Source organism: Acinonyx jubatus, chromosome D3, assembly GCF_027475565.1.
Source record: "Acinonyx jubatus isolate Ajub_Pintada_27869175 chromosome D3, VMU_Ajub_asm_v1.0, whole genome shotgun sequence".
Taxonomy (NCBI): domain Eukaryota; kingdom Metazoa; phylum Chordata; class Mammalia; order Carnivora; family Felidae; genus Acinonyx; species Acinonyx jubatus.
In genome coordinates this window covers 80982633-81001069 of record NC_069392.1, presented here as the reverse complement: position 1 = coordinate 81001069, position 18437 = coordinate 80982633, and the positions used below count along the sequence as shown (strand labels likewise).

The following is an 18437-nucleotide window of genomic DNA, read 5'->3' as shown; positions in this document are numbered from 1 at the left end:
TAGAGCTGTGCAGCCTCCCCTGATAAAGCCTTTGGCAATCGTAACCTTCATTTCTAACCTAAGAACTTTAAAGAGAAAACGAGCAATGTTAAACTAAATTAATGGTAGGATTTTTCATTTTAGTGGCAAAAACTGACATGTTTTATTTCCATCATAGTTTAAAGGAAATAAACAAAGACTCTGAATCATTGATCTTATGCGAAGAAAATGCATTTAATACTTACTAGTTATGCTGGAGTATAAAAGCTAAAAATAACTGTCAAAAGAGTATTTCTAAATATCTAAACGTATTTGTATCCCATAGAGCTGATCCAAGTCCAAATTCATTTTGAAGCCACAGGAGCCCTCCATTTCTATTAGCAAAGAAACAAAAAGATAAGAACAAGAGTCTTCTTAATTCACTCTGCTTATGTAGACAATACGAAAAGGGGGTTTTCCATACATACAGAGGGCAAACAAACTGTATTTTGCTGTCTTCTACGACCGGAGCCAACTTTAAGTCATCTATAGATTTGGAGGACACTTTTGCATTCTTGCTCTCCCAAATCTATAAAATAGAAATTTGACTATGATGAACATGCTCTTTCCTAAGGAATTAGTATTTGTGATTATTTTCTTTTTGTTCATCTAATATAAATTCGCCCCATTAAGGAATCTAATGCAGAACTCAGTTTTTAAACACAACCTATTTTCAAGATGAATATTTCTTTTCTGGAACGCTGAACATAGCTTCAGTTATCAGGAGACAGAGAATCTCTTGGTAGGAGATATTGCTGAGGTGCAATCAAATGCACGGAAAATGCTCACCAACGCTTTCCAGCAAGCTTAAATTTAAAGCAGAGTGAATCCCACACTGCATTTCTTATATATTTGATTTCGACCAGGGTAACAGGTATAAATTCTGCCTGAATGAGGAGGGAAGAGAGGGGAGTAGCCTAAAAGGCAAGAGTGATGTTAACAGCTAGAGAGCCGACCGCAGAACAGGCACGAAGCACACATTTCAGGGAAAGTAACAGCCCAGAGCACAGCCATCAGCTAGCAGCCCATTATGGGCAGAAGAGATGAAAAACACTTAATACCTGGAACAGAGGCCGAGTGGTTCTGTAGACAAATTTTTTTGTGTCAGATGGTTAAGGGGACATTTAGTGAGAAATGCCAAGGCAAGGAAAAGACTAATCTAGAAAAGTGCATTGTGATGCAATGAGAAGGCTGGAAACTGCTACTTCCTGTGTACTTCAAATAGCCAGTTCAGGGTGACATTAAGTCACGGGGTGGGGGGGGGAGGGGCGGGGGAGGACTCTCCACCTAATTCTCCCTGTAAAAGGACAAGAAAACAGTCATGACGGTAATTAAGAGCTACTCTTAGAGAAGGGCACACTATTAGTCTTTGAAACAGTACTCCATACAGCATGGTGACTATAGTTAATGACACTCCACTGTATATCTGAAAATTCCTAAGGGGGGAAATCTTAAAAAGTTCCCATTACAAGAAAAAAATAAAATTGTAGCAATGTAAAGTGTAAGGTGACAGATTTTAACTAGATTTACTATAGTGAACATTTCATAATACATACAAATATTGAACCATTATGCTGTAAGCCTAAAACTAATATTATATATCAGTATAATACGTTATATATATATATATACGTATGCATATGTACGTACACATGTATATATGTGTATATATTTACATACATACATGTTATATATCAATTACGCCTCAATAAAAAAGTCCTGCCACAGTAATGTCTAGTGATTCTTTCCTTAAGTCTATATATTTAGATCCATGAGTTTATCAATTTGTATCACAAGAATAAAGTGGGATGCTAATGGTAAATGTCAGATTCTAACACAGCCCAGAAGTATGTACCAAGGAGGTCTCTTGATAAGGGTTCTAGAAGCACTGCTAGTCCCCTTCCACAGACTGTTCTACTTTGGTCTTGACTTGTTATGTTACACAAACCCAGGAAACTGCCTAAAATAATAATAATAGCACCAGCCATCTTCTAACCACATTAGCCTCAATGTCCTAATGACCAAATTTCATTTAATACATCTTGTTGCCCACCATCCATAAATATGGTCTCCAAATTTGAAGGTCTAAAGAATTAGATACGATCTCTCTGACATGTGAATTCCCTGTGTTTAAAGAATCACCCGCTTACTAACCATATTTTTGCCATAGTCTAATCAGAAAGAAATATGAAGATGTGCTGTATTTCTAAGCACACCCTACACAGACCATTCTCCTAAATGACTGCAAAAAGTTTAAGTACTATTTAGTACATAAAATGATGTCTGCTTTCACTTGAAGGATAACAAATACAACCCTGGACACACAATAGATCATCTGGAATGCAGTTGTTTTTATAAACAGTATATGTAAAGTAGATAAATAGAATGTCTAGATTAAATTAATATATGTTCCAAATATTTTGATCTCATTTATTCTCAGAAAGACACTTGGATTATAGGTATTATTAACCCCACTGTCTTTATTTTTTTAATGTTTATTATTTATTTTGAGAGAGAGAGACAGAGAAAGAGCATGAGTGGGGAAACGGGGTTGAGAGAGAAAGAGAAAGAGAGAGAGAGAGAGAGAGAGAGAGAGAGAGAGAGACATACCCAAGTATGGAGCCTGACGCAAGGCTCGATCACATGATCACAAGATCATGACCTGAGCTGAAATCAAGAATCAGATGCTGAAGCAACTGAGCCACCCAGGTGCCCTTCATTATTCCCATTTTAAAGCTGATTTTAGTAATATTTAGTAAATTTTAATAATATTAGTAAAATTTAGTAATATTGGGCAATTTATCCAAAGTTCCACAATGAGTAGGAAGTCATAGAGTCCGCAATAAAACTGAAGTCGATCTGACACACACTGTATTTATCCATTATGTGATCAAACTAGACTATCACGTTCATCAAAGTCATTATTTATATTTTCCAAATTAAGTAGCTGGATTGTGTCAGGAAGGCGAAGAGTCTGCCCATCCAATTACTACAGGTTAAATATGCATCCAGAAAAAGTAACGATTGCGTTCCTTCTTTCCTTTCCATGAACATCTGTCTCTCCATTCTTCCACGTCTACATCTATAATTTTTCATTTTCTATGTCCTATGAAAACTTTTGGTCACACCCATTACCTTCCTCAAGTTAAAAAAAAAAAAAGGAAAATCTATTTATTCCACATACCCCAAGTGATCGAAAATGTACCAAGGTCAAACTCGTTGTTATAACTACTTATTCAGACCATCAAACCAAGGAGATTCATTCTGGCATCTCATACATACAATCCAAAAGTATTCAAGTTCTCTGCCACCTCCTCCTAAGCAAATGTAAATTGTTCCTTTGAAGCCTTTGATGCTTTGTCTATAAATTCCCTCTCCATCTCAAATTATTTTACTGTTTTTCTGTATTTTTTTCAGTCATGGGTTGGTTAGTTTTTTAACCTATTTACCACCCTGGACATTCTTTTACTGTGAATGGCAACACTGAACTCCCAGGATATAGCCTGCGAGAGATAAACACAAACTTGCTTCCTGTCACATAAAATCTACTAAACAGTGGTCACTGATTAATTGAAAGAGAAGCACAGATAACGTTACCAATCAAGGAATCCCACAATCTCTCTTAGAAAAATGACATCAGCATTGCCCAGTAGCTTTATGTGCATTTGGAATTTAACCTAGGGGCATGCATTTCCAGAATTCTAAATGGACTTAAGGGGATTATTTCGATATAAGCACTCTCAATTATGATGTGAAAACTTTAAAAGTTAAAATAAGAGCACTTTAAAAATTTTAAGTAATGTTGATTTCAAAACCTCAATCTCATTCAAGCAACTCCATTTAAAACTCAATTAATGGGAATATTTTCGTTGCCTTTAGAAAATTTTACATTCCCATAAAAGTGTGATTTCAGCTAATAACTACTGATTCTTTATGAATTAGTTGATTTTTATACACCTATCTACTGAAAACAAACTTTGATGAATCTGTTAAATATTCATTACAAATGAATGAAATTAAAAGCTAGATTCCTCGTCAATAACACCACATAATGATTACTGCTCTCACTTCGTTTACGAGAATATGGGTAAGAGAGACTGAGACAGAGAGATTTAGTACATGCACAGTATATATGATGGTACCCTACTGGTTAAGGCAGAATGGCTCTGTGTACTTACATATTCTTTGTTAGGTCAGAAAAATGCTACAATTGGGCATATCCTACTCCACATCCCTGGAAACCCTTAACTTGTTCATCCTTTTTGTTTATAATATAGTATCGGTATTTGTAAAATATAGAGGCATTAAAAGAAAAATAACATAATGAAGATTACCTTGACTTACATAGATACTCATCAACAAAAACAGATGTTTCACTCTTATTTAAGGTATGTTCAAATGAAACAATGATCCGTGGAATAAACGGCAAAGGTTCTTCCTCAAGCACTCAAAATTGAAAATTCTCTCAGATAAGTTCATCAGTGTGCTACGCTCCATTTTATCAAGAATAGACACATAAAACTGGCAAAGTACAGAAATGTGGATGTACAGACATCTTGCCAGTGCATTCTACTTAGAAACTCTTTACCAGTACCAAAACGAGAAATTCCAAATATCTTTACAAATATGAACATTATCAAACTTGCAGTAGGCTAGAGACTGGGAATGGGATACAAGGATGATAGGGGGAAAGGCCATGCTCTCTCCAAAAGCCCCTCAGTTCAGAAAGCCTTTGGATGCAAATCCCATGCCCAAGTATTCAAAGGGAAAGAATCTGTGGCGGGAGGGGAAACATCCCAATTTGGCTCCGACGACGACGTGGCCACAGAACCCATGTACCCCAAGGTGCCCCACCTTTGGTCTAATGTCGATTAGAAACTGACTTCTGTTCGCATTCATTTTTTAACCAAAAAGAAAACCTAAAAAACAAAACCACAGATCCACCAACACAAGACCACCACTAAGGAAAGGGGGGTCAGAACCGCTCATGACTGAGGGACAACAGACCCAATAATGTCACTTGGCAGTTTTTCAAATGCAAGCACCAGAAAAGGAAAGATACGCATAAAGGTAGTGTGTGCACCGTACCGACCCCCAAAAATGAAGCTAAAAAACAAATCGACTGGCTAGAAGCACCCACCACTCTTCATTGATCAGTGAATATTCTTGTTCTGATTTTGGGAATAAAAGTTTTATCAGTGTGCCACAATCCTGGTAAACTAGACATCTGCGGACTCATCTGGATGCAGGACTAAAGCATCACTCCCTAAATTATGGCTTCACTGCACGGATACCAACCCAGGCTCTCCTTTCAGAGGAACTAATGCCAAAAACTTCACGAACTATTTCACAGGAGCAACAGGTTTACGTGTTCCATCCCCAGAGCAAAAAGAGCAGTTGTCCATCCAATCGCAGACATTCACAATAATCATTTGTGACTTTGAAAGGCCAAATGCCCTACCTTTCCTACATAGAGAGGGTCTGAACCCATGTATTCCTCCAGCACAAAGAACTGATTCCACACCCAGCTGCGCTTGGTCCGGGACCTCCCTGATTGCAAATAGGGCTTTGATCTGGACCTGGAGAGCTCTGCTTGACTCATCCCAGAGAAACACAGGAAAAGCGCTACGAGCTGCAGAAAATGGCAGAGCTCCACTTTGCCCAACTTCATCTTTTTTTTTTTCTTCCTTTTTCCTGTGTAAGAAGAAAACCTTGACAAGAGAAAAGGCACAGTTCCAGTTGGCTCAGTAGCTCTTGCCTCCGGCAGGGTGTCAGCTGGGAGTCCAGAGATAATAATTTGTAGAGTGTTCGATTGTAAGGGGTCACCACTGCTGAATAACCTTCGCCAAAGAATGGTGTAATAGGTACCTGGCAGAACAAAAGGAAGAGCCAGTGTCAGCAACCAGAATACATCGTAACTTTCAACTCTCATTTGCTAACTTACTGTTGATCTTCCCCAGATACCGGGAGTTGATAATCATTAAAATACGGACGATGAACGTCAAGACGTACGACGACTGGTGCCATGTTTCTAAACCACACCAAGACTGCTCATGCAGGATTACCCGGTTTACTTAATACAAACGGAGCAACGTCGGTTAAAGAAATCATCCTAATGCCGGCCTTTATCACCATTTTTTCTTTCTTTTATGTTACAGTCAGTTTCATTCGCTGGTATTAGAATATGAAAGCCAAGCTGCTCGAAGCAGGGATTTAACCAAATGGGAAGGACATATGCTGGCTTAAATCTCTCCTGTGAAACTGCAAAGAGAAATAAAGAGGTGTGAGGTGGTTCAAAACCGGTTGATTGATTCTGTTTTGATGTGTTCTGATTTGACTGCGATCAGCTGAAAAGCTCAGGGGTTTCCATTTTCCACCCTTCAAACCTATTGTCCCGTCGGCTGTGTGGCCTGGTGCGTTATGCCATAGGACGGCCGTTATTTGCTACCCCACGGCTATTTATCGAACATCCTAGAGCAGGGCTTGTGCACACAGTAGGGCCTTCTCGCCTAAATATTTACGGATTACGAAGAGATCATTAGAGGGGTCTGAAGACTCAGCTGTCTTTGTGAGCCCCGCTCACAGCAAGCGTGCACCCAGAAGGCGTCAGCAGCAGCATGGGAATAAAACAACTTTTCTTCTCAAGTCCACTTGTGTCGGATGCAGAATTCTTGACGATGCAAGAGATACAAGGTCAGTTACAAGAGAAACTTCCAAACATACCCCAAAACACAGAGGAGTGAGGATTTATGGCAAAATGCTTAAATCACTATGCTGCACTTTGGTTTGTAAATTCATTCGACTACCTATAAATAAATCAATAGGATAATGAAGGTGAAGGCTAATATTTGCCTTTTTTCTTTTTTTTTTTTTTTTTTTTTTTGAGGGAGAGGAGGTAAAATACAGTTTTAGGAACAGGAAGCCAAAAGATAGTTCCCAATCAAAGTAGAAAATACACTGTCTTCACCTTATAAGCTTTTCCATCTTTCTACCTGTCTCTCCTGTAACAAGAGTGTCTGTAACTCATTAGATGATTTCTGACAGTAAAGTCTGCTTATGGAAAATGTCTTATCTTGTAGAAGAAAAATGAAATGTATTAAACACGTTAAAATAGTCCACCCACCTGTAAAAACAGGTTGCACTTTGATCTCTGTTCTAATGAACACATTCGTGTTAAAAATATGTCTATCAACTTCTGAATTCCAGAGGGCACTGCAGAATAATCCAACATACAGCTGACATATGTGGAGAACTACCAGAATAGGCCAATTATTATTGGAGCATATTCACCATAACCTGGGCAATGAACACCTTCTCCTAAAATCCAGATCGGTCATCTCAGCATCAAAAAGGAATCTGGTCCATTTAGAAATCACTCTGGAAGGGTTAGTTGTTCTAAGACTTAGAATTATAAACAAGAAGTAAGGTGGGGTCGTATCTTTGTATTCCCATGGAGCCACCACACTCCCCCATCAGGCGGAAAGTTCACTGCAGGGAGGTCTGAGCTAACCCACCTGAGACACAGGTTATCTGTAGTTAAAGAAGGCACATAGGTGTTTCTTTCTTTGCTGGGAAACAGAAACTAGTATGGACTAGTCTACGATGAGCCAGGAACTCATACTGAGTGGCTTTTGTGGGAATGGCTGTCATCATGGGGAGGGCCAAGGTCATGTGGTTCCCTTCATGCCAGTGGCAAAAAACCATGTTCCGGGGCGGAGGGGGATGGTTAAAGTGTGGTCACAGGACTGTCGAGCTTAGGAGATCTGGGGCCAAAGAATATTCCGGTTTCGCTGCTCTACTTCCTCAAGAGAGAATGTGTTTTCTCAGAAAAACAAGGAGATAAATACTTTGGTCCCGAAGACAATTTTTTTTAAGGTATCATAGTTTAGTTAAGTTATATTAAGGCCACTTTATGGTTCAAGTGAACTTGAGAACAGTTACACGGTGAAATGCATTCAACTTTATTTTTAAAATTTTTTACTGTTTTATTTATTCTTCAGAGAGGGAGACACAGAGACAGAGAATAGGTTGGGAAGGGGCGGAGAGAGAGGGAGACACAGAATCCGAAGCAGGCTCCAGGCCCTGAGCTGTCAGCACAGAGCCCGACACGGGGCTTGAACTCACAAGCCGTGAGATCACAACTTGAGCTGAAGTCGGATGCCCAACCGAATGAGCCACCCAGGCGCCCCTAAATACATCCAACTTCTAAGAACCTGAGTGGCAAATGGAATCCAGTATGTGGGGAGTTATTAAAATTATACACCCAGAAAAAGTGTGGGCACCTGCACCAGAGAAGGATTCGAATTCCGAGTCTGCCCTGTCTTAGCTATGCAGCCTTGGACACGTTATTTCAATTCTAACATACGTTCCGGAGAGGAAGCCGTAAGCCTCTAACTTACAAAACAGATAACAACTGCATCTACTTCATAGGATTAAATAAGCAAATCATGAAAAACTAAGGATGATCCCTGATGCAACTAACAGCCTTAAAAAAAAAAAAAAGCTGTTGGGGTTATTATCTATTATTGTGATGGTATTTTTTAGTTTGATACTGGTTATGTTAAAGTTAGTTTGTGAAGTAATGTTAGTTTTCATGTTAATGTTCTTTATAGGAAGGTGTTTTAGACAACTCTTACACTGAATGAAAACACTCTCGATAGGTCGAGTCACCGCCAGAGAACCATATGAATCATGAACCCAAAAATCTAGATGAATATGGACAATGGCACCAAAATACTTTTAAAAAAAGAATGCAGTACGTTCTTTCCTAAAGGCATGTCCTCTGTGATTTTTATACGTCAAAGACTGGTATCAGAATTGGAGAGATTTGAGCTCACTCAAAATGTTCGCTAATAAGAAAAAGAAATATAATCTGGACCAGGAACAGGATCACTGGGGTCTTTGCCCTAAAACCTCCACCATTTGCTAGATGACCTTAGATCCCTCTGGGATTTCATTTTCCACATTTGCAAAATGAGGGAGATGAACTAAATTATAAAGTCTTTTTTTTTTTTTAACAGATGTCACTTCTCTGCTTTTGACAATTATATAGAAATGGTTTTGCTGGCCTTTTTTAAGCTGTGAAAAAGCACACATTGTTAATGAAAGGGCAGAAGGATATAAGAAAGCCATAGGAATATAAAAGCATTTTTTTTACATTTATGAAATTTAGCAGGAATTTTAACATGAGATGTTTAAATTACTCTTCTTGCCTCTTGAAGATCTTTTCTCTTCCACCCAAGACTGTGAAATTACCAAACGAGCCAGAACATACAAAAGCAGTGAGTTACAAAACACACCATGGGTTACTTTATAGTCACTGGGTTAATATTTGTGAAAGAGACCGGAGATCTGTATTTTCCTATTTAAAACCAAGTGTTTTAAAAGCAGTGATTAATAAAAACCTTGGTGAACAGGAAGACCCACCCTAGTATCTAGAACAGAAGTAGACACACGCAATTGACACTGAGAACATATTTACAAATTTTCTTTTCATTACGATCAACTTCATGTTTTTAATATGGGAAATTAACCATGTAAGTCAATATATAAATTCCTTGGTAACTCTTCCATGTTTATGACTCAAAATCACTTTGGGAAAAAAAAAAAAAGTCCATCATATTTTTCTGCAGTAGTTGAAGGCTCTTGACCCAAATTTCATTTATCTTTCTTTAAAGGTCTTTAATAGCGTACAAGAATATTTTAACGGACTTCGTGTACATTACTGGAGGATAAAATTCTCATTTTTATGAAGCAGATAAATGATTCTACAATACCCTCTGTGAAATGCACTCATATAGTCAGAATCTCCCATGTGAATGATTGTGATTGGAGTAGGGGAGATTCATTGTTGATCAACATTGTTGACAGTGACTAATAACTCTGCCTGGAATGAACAACTGACAACAGCAGGGGGAAAGTCACAGGGCAGATGACCCTTCATCATGAGGCTTCCCCAAATCCTTGCCTTCCTTTACAACCAGATCTGGTTTTCAAGGTAAAGACCAGTACAGCGGGTCAACCCAACTAATCCTGACCTGACCTGAGAGTTCATGAAGGAAATGATAGGCTCTGAAGCATTATGAAAAACCTTCCGTTATTCATGATCTTCAAAGAGAAGTCTTCAAAGCATGAACTTGAGATTCCCTACTGCAAATAGGCTTCCTATCATCCCACAAGTGTCCGCACTTAGAGAGGCACCCCAATAACATTGTTTTTTACATTTAAATGAATTTGAGCACACAACCAATCACAATTGTTGCCATTTCTCACAAAAGGTTAAATTCGGACTCACAAATCTGTGCCCCAAAGCAAAACCCTGCACCCTGCCTAGTTAGGTCTCCATCCCTCTGGTTTTTTTCCCTTCTTTCTGCCTCCTGAGTTTCATATTAACAGAGGGAAAGTCCCATCAGAAACAAGGGAACAGTCCCCATTAACAGAGGGAAACAGTCCCCACTGTTTCCCCATCAGAAACAGTCCCCATTAACAGAGGGAAAGCCCCATCAGAAACAAGCAGAGACCCCTGCATCCAAGCGGCGTTATGTGTCATTATGTCTTTCGTGGGAAAGCTTGGGGCGGTGACCCACTGGAGGTCTGGAGGGCTGACCTGTTCACTATTGCTGGCTCAGAAAGAAAGACAGTGCAGAACAACGATGTGTTGGGATATGTACACACTTTAGGTAACTTCCACAGATCTATGTCAACTTCCAGACAGTTACAAATGGGTAGCATTATAGCTGTGGGGAGAAAAACAACAGGTTCTACCTAAGGAGAAAAGAACTGAATAGGAGCCAATCAATGTTTGAAAGACAGTAGTGGCTGCTACCGGACTGGTAATTTAAAATTTAATGTATGCATATATATCTAATATATATAATCTAAAATTTAAGATATACATATATATACATTAAATTTTAGATTACACACACACACATATCTGAGTAAGGTTTAAAATGTTTTCCTCTTGACATTTTAAAGCTAAAACTTGTAAGGGATGAAGCCCACTTACAATTGCACCAAAAACCATCCAATATCCTAGGAAAAAACCTAACTTGGCAAAGAGGCGAAAGGCCTGTTTCCTGAAAACTATAAAACACTGATGAAAGAAACTCCAGAGGAGACAAAGAAATGGAAAGACATTCCCTGCCCACGGACTAGAAGGACAAATATTGCTAAAATGTACTACCCAAAGCAATCTACACACTGAATGCAATCCCTATCAGAAAATAAAACTCGTATTTTTTAACATATAACTTTTTTTTCTGCCAAACTAAAAGCACATGAAAATCATAATAGTGGGATCAACACAACACACCTTAATCAAAATAACAGAAGAGAGAACCTCCAAAAGGAAATTTTAAGTGGATGGAAGCAAAAAGGAAAAAAGAAAAGAAAAAAAGGTCCGTGGTAAGGATCAGTCAAGTAGTTATTTACTACATCAACATCATCTATTTGACCTGACACCACTTTTACTGTGCTACTTTTTTGTTCCAATTATTTTTGTTCAACTAAGTGGCAAAGAATTATTTCCAAGTAGATGGTTTATTATTCACTTAACCTTAATAGCTCCTATTATTTTACCCAAACAAATTCATTAGTATAAAATTTTCTTGCATTTTCTGCTCCACTTAACATCTCGGGGAAGCCACTTTTCAAAATCAGAGCAAGTGACTATCATAGGCTCAAAACAATGTTTGGTTCATACCTAAACACAAGGACTAAAAATCCCATAACAACAAAAAAATATTTTGTATGCATCAGCATCCCAAGTGCTAATCAGCAAAAGCATAAATCTGCCAGGACCTGCTCCATCTAAATTACAGGCAACATGCGAAAAGCATGACAAATAGCATGAAATGTATCGTATTCAGCCAGTCACATTAACATACAAACACAAGAGTAGTTTTAAACACATGCCTGATTACCAATTAACTTATACATGCTAAACTGCGTCTCTCCAAGTGCTACATGCCTTCTAGAAATAACTTGAGCTACGAAAGAGGATGATCAGTTATGTTAAAGGGAAACATATTCGTATTTTAGGTTCTGTGGCAAAGTTAGGGTGGAATATTCTCTTTGCAGCTCAATATAAGTAACCGATGGCTTAGCTCAGTTAAATACTATCAACAGTTTCTCTAAATGACAAGCAAGGGACAGACACTCATGCTCGCTGTGTCTGGAGCTGCATCACACACGGGTCTGAAACTATTTTGAAATGTACTGGCTATATACCACATGAACACATAATTTCTTATCTCCTGGTAAGTTAATGAAGATTCGAACAACTTGTGCCTCTCCTTTAAAAACAGGTACAGTTCACAATTATGTTCACAATTATATCCCCAAAGTAAATTCTTACTTGCATTTTCTAGAAAAATGGTGGTAAGAATGACATTCGAGGACTCCGTGTACTTGACAGAAAATAATCAGTGAGAATGCGAAAAATCCATAATGGATGACTGTCCAACATCTCTCGACTCTAACTGATATTCCCTAAGATGTTTTGCTCGCTAATCTACAAAACATAACAGTACCAGAAATCACAGTTGTAACATTAACAAAAATTTTTAAAATCTTGCTGTTGGCCTTTTGGGAAGAAACTGTCATTTCCCAGACTGATTGAAAGTGGAACTACATTCTGACAAGCAACATATTTTTAATGGATCCTTATGAAGAGAGAACAATATACATGCTCAAAAGTGGAAATGATACCATTTCACAGCAGTGGTTAGAGGGCACTATGAAAATATTACCATTGCCTTAAGAACAACCTTCCATGTATTCGTTCTTTTGTACCTTTTTGTCTGACAAAAAAAAATATGCCTTTTTAAAATAGTCCTTGAGCATTTAATAGCATTATTTAAATTCAACGAAAAGACTGCCTCCTGATTCACCCAATGCCTTCTTAAAAGACTTTCCTTTGCCCTTGCTTTCCCCAGGACAGCAGCCACCTGTCACCACTGAGGTCCTCACTGTGACTTATCTCTGTCCATAAAGTTAGAGCAGTCTGCTTGGTAAAAAGGATAATACTTGTTCATTGTTACTTGTATTTATTTTTAAAGTAGAACCACTGAATACATTTGAGGGAATACAAAAGAAAGAAAAGACAGTCTAATCTCCTGTTCATGAATGGGCAGATGTCATAATTCCACAATAGACAGAAAGTAATCCAGGGCAAGGAGCATTTCAAGATCTGTGGCCACATTTTCCGACCACCACACATAAGCAGAGCTTTCAAGGATAATGTTTATGGGACAGAGAGAATGTCACTTCAGTGCTGAGGAAGGTAATCGCCTGGCTCTCCTGAGGGTTCATGGTGCAAAAAGAAAAAAAAAAGAAGTAAAGAAGTCCCTAAACCCTCTGTTCCCCCTGATGTTTGAAGGTTCCTTGAGTGGTGGAACCACAAAACTGGAACAGACATTAGAAAAACCTAAGGTGGCCTCTTTTTTTCCCCCCTAAGAAAAATGGTATCTACAGAATTCTAGTGAAATGCCCAAGGTCACACAACAAGTTCTTAATGGCACTGGGCATCATTGGTTACACCAGAAAACTTAAAATGTTAAACATTTCTCATTCTGATACTAAAGATCCTTCTAATGTATCATCTTTGGAATAGATTATATTTTCCAAAAGCCAAGAAAAGTAAGTTTAATCTTATTCCAATTTTTATAGGACCATGAGCTGGAATTCTCCAAGCAGGATTATTCTATCCAGAAGGGTCATGAGTGCAGAGTGAGAATAAGGGGGAACGGATCCATTTAGGACTGTCGTTTCCATATTACCCAAAAGGCACACTGAGGAAGATCCAACTTTAAAATCTCCTCTCCTTTCCAAATCTGGTGATCACAGAATACCTACCGCACTGTGACACGATAGATGCCCACTGAAGTTTAAACAATAGCTCTTTGAATGTTGTAGAAACAGGCTACCAACTCAATATCTTAAGATGTAAGGATGTGTATGTATGGTTATTTGGTTGTTGCTACAAATCCTATATTTTGAAAGGACTGTCTGTTCCTATCTATAGCCATTTACTATTTAGATTTAATATTGTCATCTTTAGCTTCTATTATAAAACATACTATCATTTAACTTCTCTATCCATATACCATTGAAAGTTTAGGATTAGCTTCAGTAATGTTAACACTGATGAAACAGCCCTCTTCTTTTTTTGTTTTTTTTAACTTAAAAGGTATAATTTTTTACATTTTAATTAGTGAGGCTGGGGACCCTCCGTGATATGCGACTTCTCACGTAAAGAAACTGTGATCAACTCCATTAGCTCCCTGGGCCAGATAACATTACAACCACAGACCACAGCCTCCCACCGTTAACTGGCCTAAATATTCAGGCAGGGGCCCTGGAAATGAATCACACAGCCTGTAGCGTGCATCTGGCTATCAGACATGGAATGAAAACTTGTCTGAGTGGATTACAGAGTCGATTTCAACGAAGCACAAATAACTTGCCACGGGTAAAAGGAATGAAAAAGAAAAGAGGAGCAAGAGTTTATAATTAACTAGAAGAAGCCCATGCAAATTAAAACGAAAACAAAATGACATCCCACAGTCCATCTGAGCTATTTGTTATATATGACATACGTATGCATGTACAATTATAACAGTGAAAATATACTTATAGTGTTTTTCCTTTATGCTTCTACAACATCCCAGCCATCTCATTTTTACTGTGTAATTTACCTTAGCATTTACACTGAGCCAGGTATGATGTATGTGACTTCAATAAAAGGCATGTTTTTTCTTTTTTTTTTTAAAGGCATCATGTTTCAATAAACATTTTGCAAAACAACCTAAAAGAAATTCTACCAGAATGAAAATCTAGAGTATAATCTGAGATGAATATATGGACAGATGTCTGCATAGTCATTTGCACTGATAATTCTGTCAGGGAGGAGTCTTGCGAACAACAAGGGGGAAAATGTTTGCAGGGGTAGCTTTTCTGCAAAACCGGCAAATCCCCAGAGGAGGCACTCGCGTATTGCTGGTTACAGCTAAATGTGCTCTGCTTGTCAGAGGCTGAGGAGATGGTCACACACAGGACTCTGATCACATGTCTTTTTCCCTTGTCCTCAGCTCCCCTTTATCCCCCCATTTGGAAGCAATGGATTCCTTTACGCCAAGGAGAAAAGCTCCCATCACAATCCCTTTGCAACACGCTAATGCGTGTTAGTTATTTTAGAAGTTCCTGAAGCTCCCATTTTAAACTAAGGCTCTGAAGCCTTCCAACCAAGCAAAAAAATGTTTGTGTGCGCGTGTGAGAGAGAACCATGATACGATACAAACCCCTAGCACAACAAATGCAAAACCTTGTGAAATCAAGGAAGCTTAAGATCACTGAGGCATAAATACTCACAACACTAAACAATCTATGGGCTTTTACTTTATAAAAGATTTCTGAAAGACGTGACAAAGTATCTGACTCTATGCAGAGAAGTTTATAACAGCTTTGCCGTCAAATTAACTACAGTGATGAACGATAGGGAGACCAGCAAAGAAATCATGCCTGAGGAGACACAGTGGGGTTGTTTTTTTACATCTAGGGAAGGCTGAACAGTAGCCAAAACTCAGTATGCTCCCCACCCTGTCTTTTTCATTGGACACTAAAAACTAGAGTCAATTCAAGGGTAAACTGCAGTAATACAGATGCTTTACAATTCCCCTTTTATAAAAAAGGGAAAAGCTCTGTGCTATTGTATCAAAAGTAGACTTAAGGAGAGTTGTGAGCCTGTCAGCTGATTGTTCACACAATTCCAATGACCTATCACAGCCCTTAATTACAATAATATCTCACGTTGTAAGCACACAATGCCCTTTTATTAAAGCTGCAATCCGAAACAGCTTTTTGCAGGGTGATGGTCTGCACTACTGACTATTGTTTTATTTTTCTGTCCACAGACATTACCAGATAAGACTATTAACACTGAAGGCCACCTAATTGCTTTCCCCACTCCACTCCTTATTAAACACTAACCTATAAGCAAGACTTCCACAAACTTGTCAGTTTCACTACGTGGTCTCGATTCTTTTGCATTTTCATTCATACTATTCCAAATAGCCCTAAAAATGAAGAAACTGATTCTTGATGTATTTTCCTGTCACATACCGTAACGAGACAAGAGCTTGGGTAAACATAAAGTCTGACTAGCTCTTTGGGGAAAAAAAAGTGATTCCTGGTGAGTTACTGAAAGCCTCCTAACGTAATTACTTTTTTTCCTTAGCTCTCCCCCCCCCCCCCCACCGCCCACCAACTTGTCTTTATAAAGACACAAACTATTTAGATGTTGCTGGCAGTGAATCAATGCAAACTTTCCTTTAAAACACGGGATGTTACCGCCCCTAAACTCTTTTAAAATGTGTCCTTTTGTGCCGTGAACCTCATCTTTTAAATGTACGCTTGTCATAAAGTTCTGTTTATCTACTTCTGTATGGAAAATGATCTGCTGAACACCTGTCTGGTTACAGGAATTAGGAAGGATGGCTCCTACTTAAAGATATTTCACTTCACTCATCTAATAAAAGGAAGATATTTCTTGCAACATAAGTATATTCATGGTTCAGTCTGCAGATCTCCAAAGCCTTGAGACACCCAGTCCTTCATTTCTTCACAGTTCTCAACTGCCCAAGGCTGGGTGAACTCACGGCCAATCTTTTACTCACCTGAACTATATCTATGAAATCCGAAAAGGTTAACGATCTACAACGTGAAGCCAATACAGACCAAAGGTCCCTTCTCATTAATCCACGCAGGGAGGTTGGATACCGGCAACTAGCCGCGTAGCAGGTGCACCCACGAAGACGTCCACCGCGCAGACAAACAGGGTGCCCTTTTCCCAGCGCAAACCTAAGGTACCGCCAGGCGGAGGGGAAGCGGGGACGCCGAGCAGAGGCAAGCCCTGCAGACGCACCGTCGCAGCAGAATACTAATTACAGGCAAGAGCAAAACACCCTTAGACGAGTGGCACCTTCTCCAAAGGTAAAAGGAGTCCAGCGTGGACGGCTACGAGGACTCCCGTGCACGCCGGCGCACACCCCCTTCCAGTCTCAGACCGCCGCGCAGCCGGCGGCCCCGCCAGCGCGGAGACCTGCCCCCCCCCCCCCGCCCTGCACCCCAGGTCAGCGGCGGCCCACTCGCGTCCCTCCTGGAGGACGGCGGTCCAAGAGTCCGGCCTCACCGCTTCATCGGGAGCGTGCGCGGATCCGCTCTCGCCCCGAACTCGCCAACACGCGCCGCCCCTGGCGGCGGTCGGCTCGGGCTCTCGGGGGACCGAGCGCCCGCGGCTCGGTACGCACGTCTGTGCTGCTCCGCCGAGCCACGTCTCCCGGCCGCACAGCGGCAACTTGGGGACACCGAGGGAAACTCCGCACGGATCCCCCCGCCCGCCTGCCGCTCACCGCTGAGTCCGGCCCCCGGAGGCGCACGGCGAGGGCGCGCGCTGCTGCCCGGCGGCGCCTTCCCCGGCCCCTCGCGGGCGGACGCACTCACCTGGGGCCTCGCTGCCCTCCCGGCGGCGTCCGGCGCCAGCGACCCGGCTGTTGGCATCCGAGAGGGCGCGCGCTCAGCGGCCGGGCGCCCGCGTGCGCTTCGGGACCCAGTGCGCGCAGCTCGGCGTGCGGGGCGGACTGGCGGCGCCCGCCCGGCACCCGCTGCGGCCGGCCGGGCGCGGGCTCCTGCTCCAATCACAGCCCTCTCCGCGGGGCGCGGGGCCCCCTGCCCCGGCCCGGGCCGCGGGCGCCCCCGGCCCGCCGCCGCCCGCTCCAAGGGGCCGGCCGCCTCTCCCTGAGCGGCTCAGACGCCAGGTCCGGAGCCAGCGGGAGCGCGCGTCCGGAGAGAGGGCGAGAGGGCGAGCGCCCGAGAGAAGACGAGAGGGCGCCGGGCCAGCGCAGGAGGGAGGCGAGGAGGTGAGGGTGGTCGGCAACGGAGGCCTGCGGTCGGCGCCGGGCGACCCCGGCCCGGGGAGCCACTGAGACTTGGGCACCTCCTGGAGACCCAGTGAGGGCTGTTGGAGAGGAAGCCGCTCCGCCGCCACGCGCGCACACACGCGCGCGCACACTCGCGCACCCCTCCTCCAGCGCCCTCCTGACGGCTCGGTACAGATGGAGTCCTTCGCGGGGAAATCAAGGGGAGCGGGGAAAGTAGGAGGGGCTGCGGCCCATCCATCTCTCCGCCAGGTATTTGCATCTGAGAGCGCGGAAGCTGGAGGAGAGTTTTGAGAATTTTTTTTTTTTTCCCCGAGCGCCCTCCCCTCCCACCCCCAACCTGTCGTGGAAGCCGTGATCAATTGAGCTCCTGAGGCATGAAGGCAAAGTCATGAAAGTAATCAGAACTTACAGTTTTCTTGCGTGATGGTGTTGCCCTTTCAATCTCCTCGGACTGCCCTAGTTCTACTTTCTTTACTTGCA

The 18437-nt window shown here is 41.4% G+C and overlaps 1 protein-coding gene across 3 annotated transcripts in view; it reads right to left on the bottom strand.

The window, feature by feature from the left end:
- The window catches only part of CDH7 (cadherin 7), a 127389-nt gene extending 109205 nt beyond the window's left edge, over positions 1–18184 (bottom strand). Inside the window, exons 1-2 of one of the 3 annotated variants that reach the window (XM_027069142.2) lie at positions 17521–18184; positions 5480–5886 (exon numbers count right to left, since the gene is read on the bottom strand). In XM_027069142.2, coding sequence (XP_026924943.1) covers positions 5480–5689 — 210 coding nt within the window. In that variant the 5' untranslated portion in view covers positions 5690–5886; positions 17521–18184. Of the gene's footprint in view, positions 1–5479; positions 6318–16694; positions 17464–17520 lie in introns of those variants that run through there. The other 2 variants (XM_027069143.2, XM_053205889.1) reach the window with 2 other exon arrangements.
- Between the last annotated feature and the right edge of the window lie 253 nt (positions 18185–18437).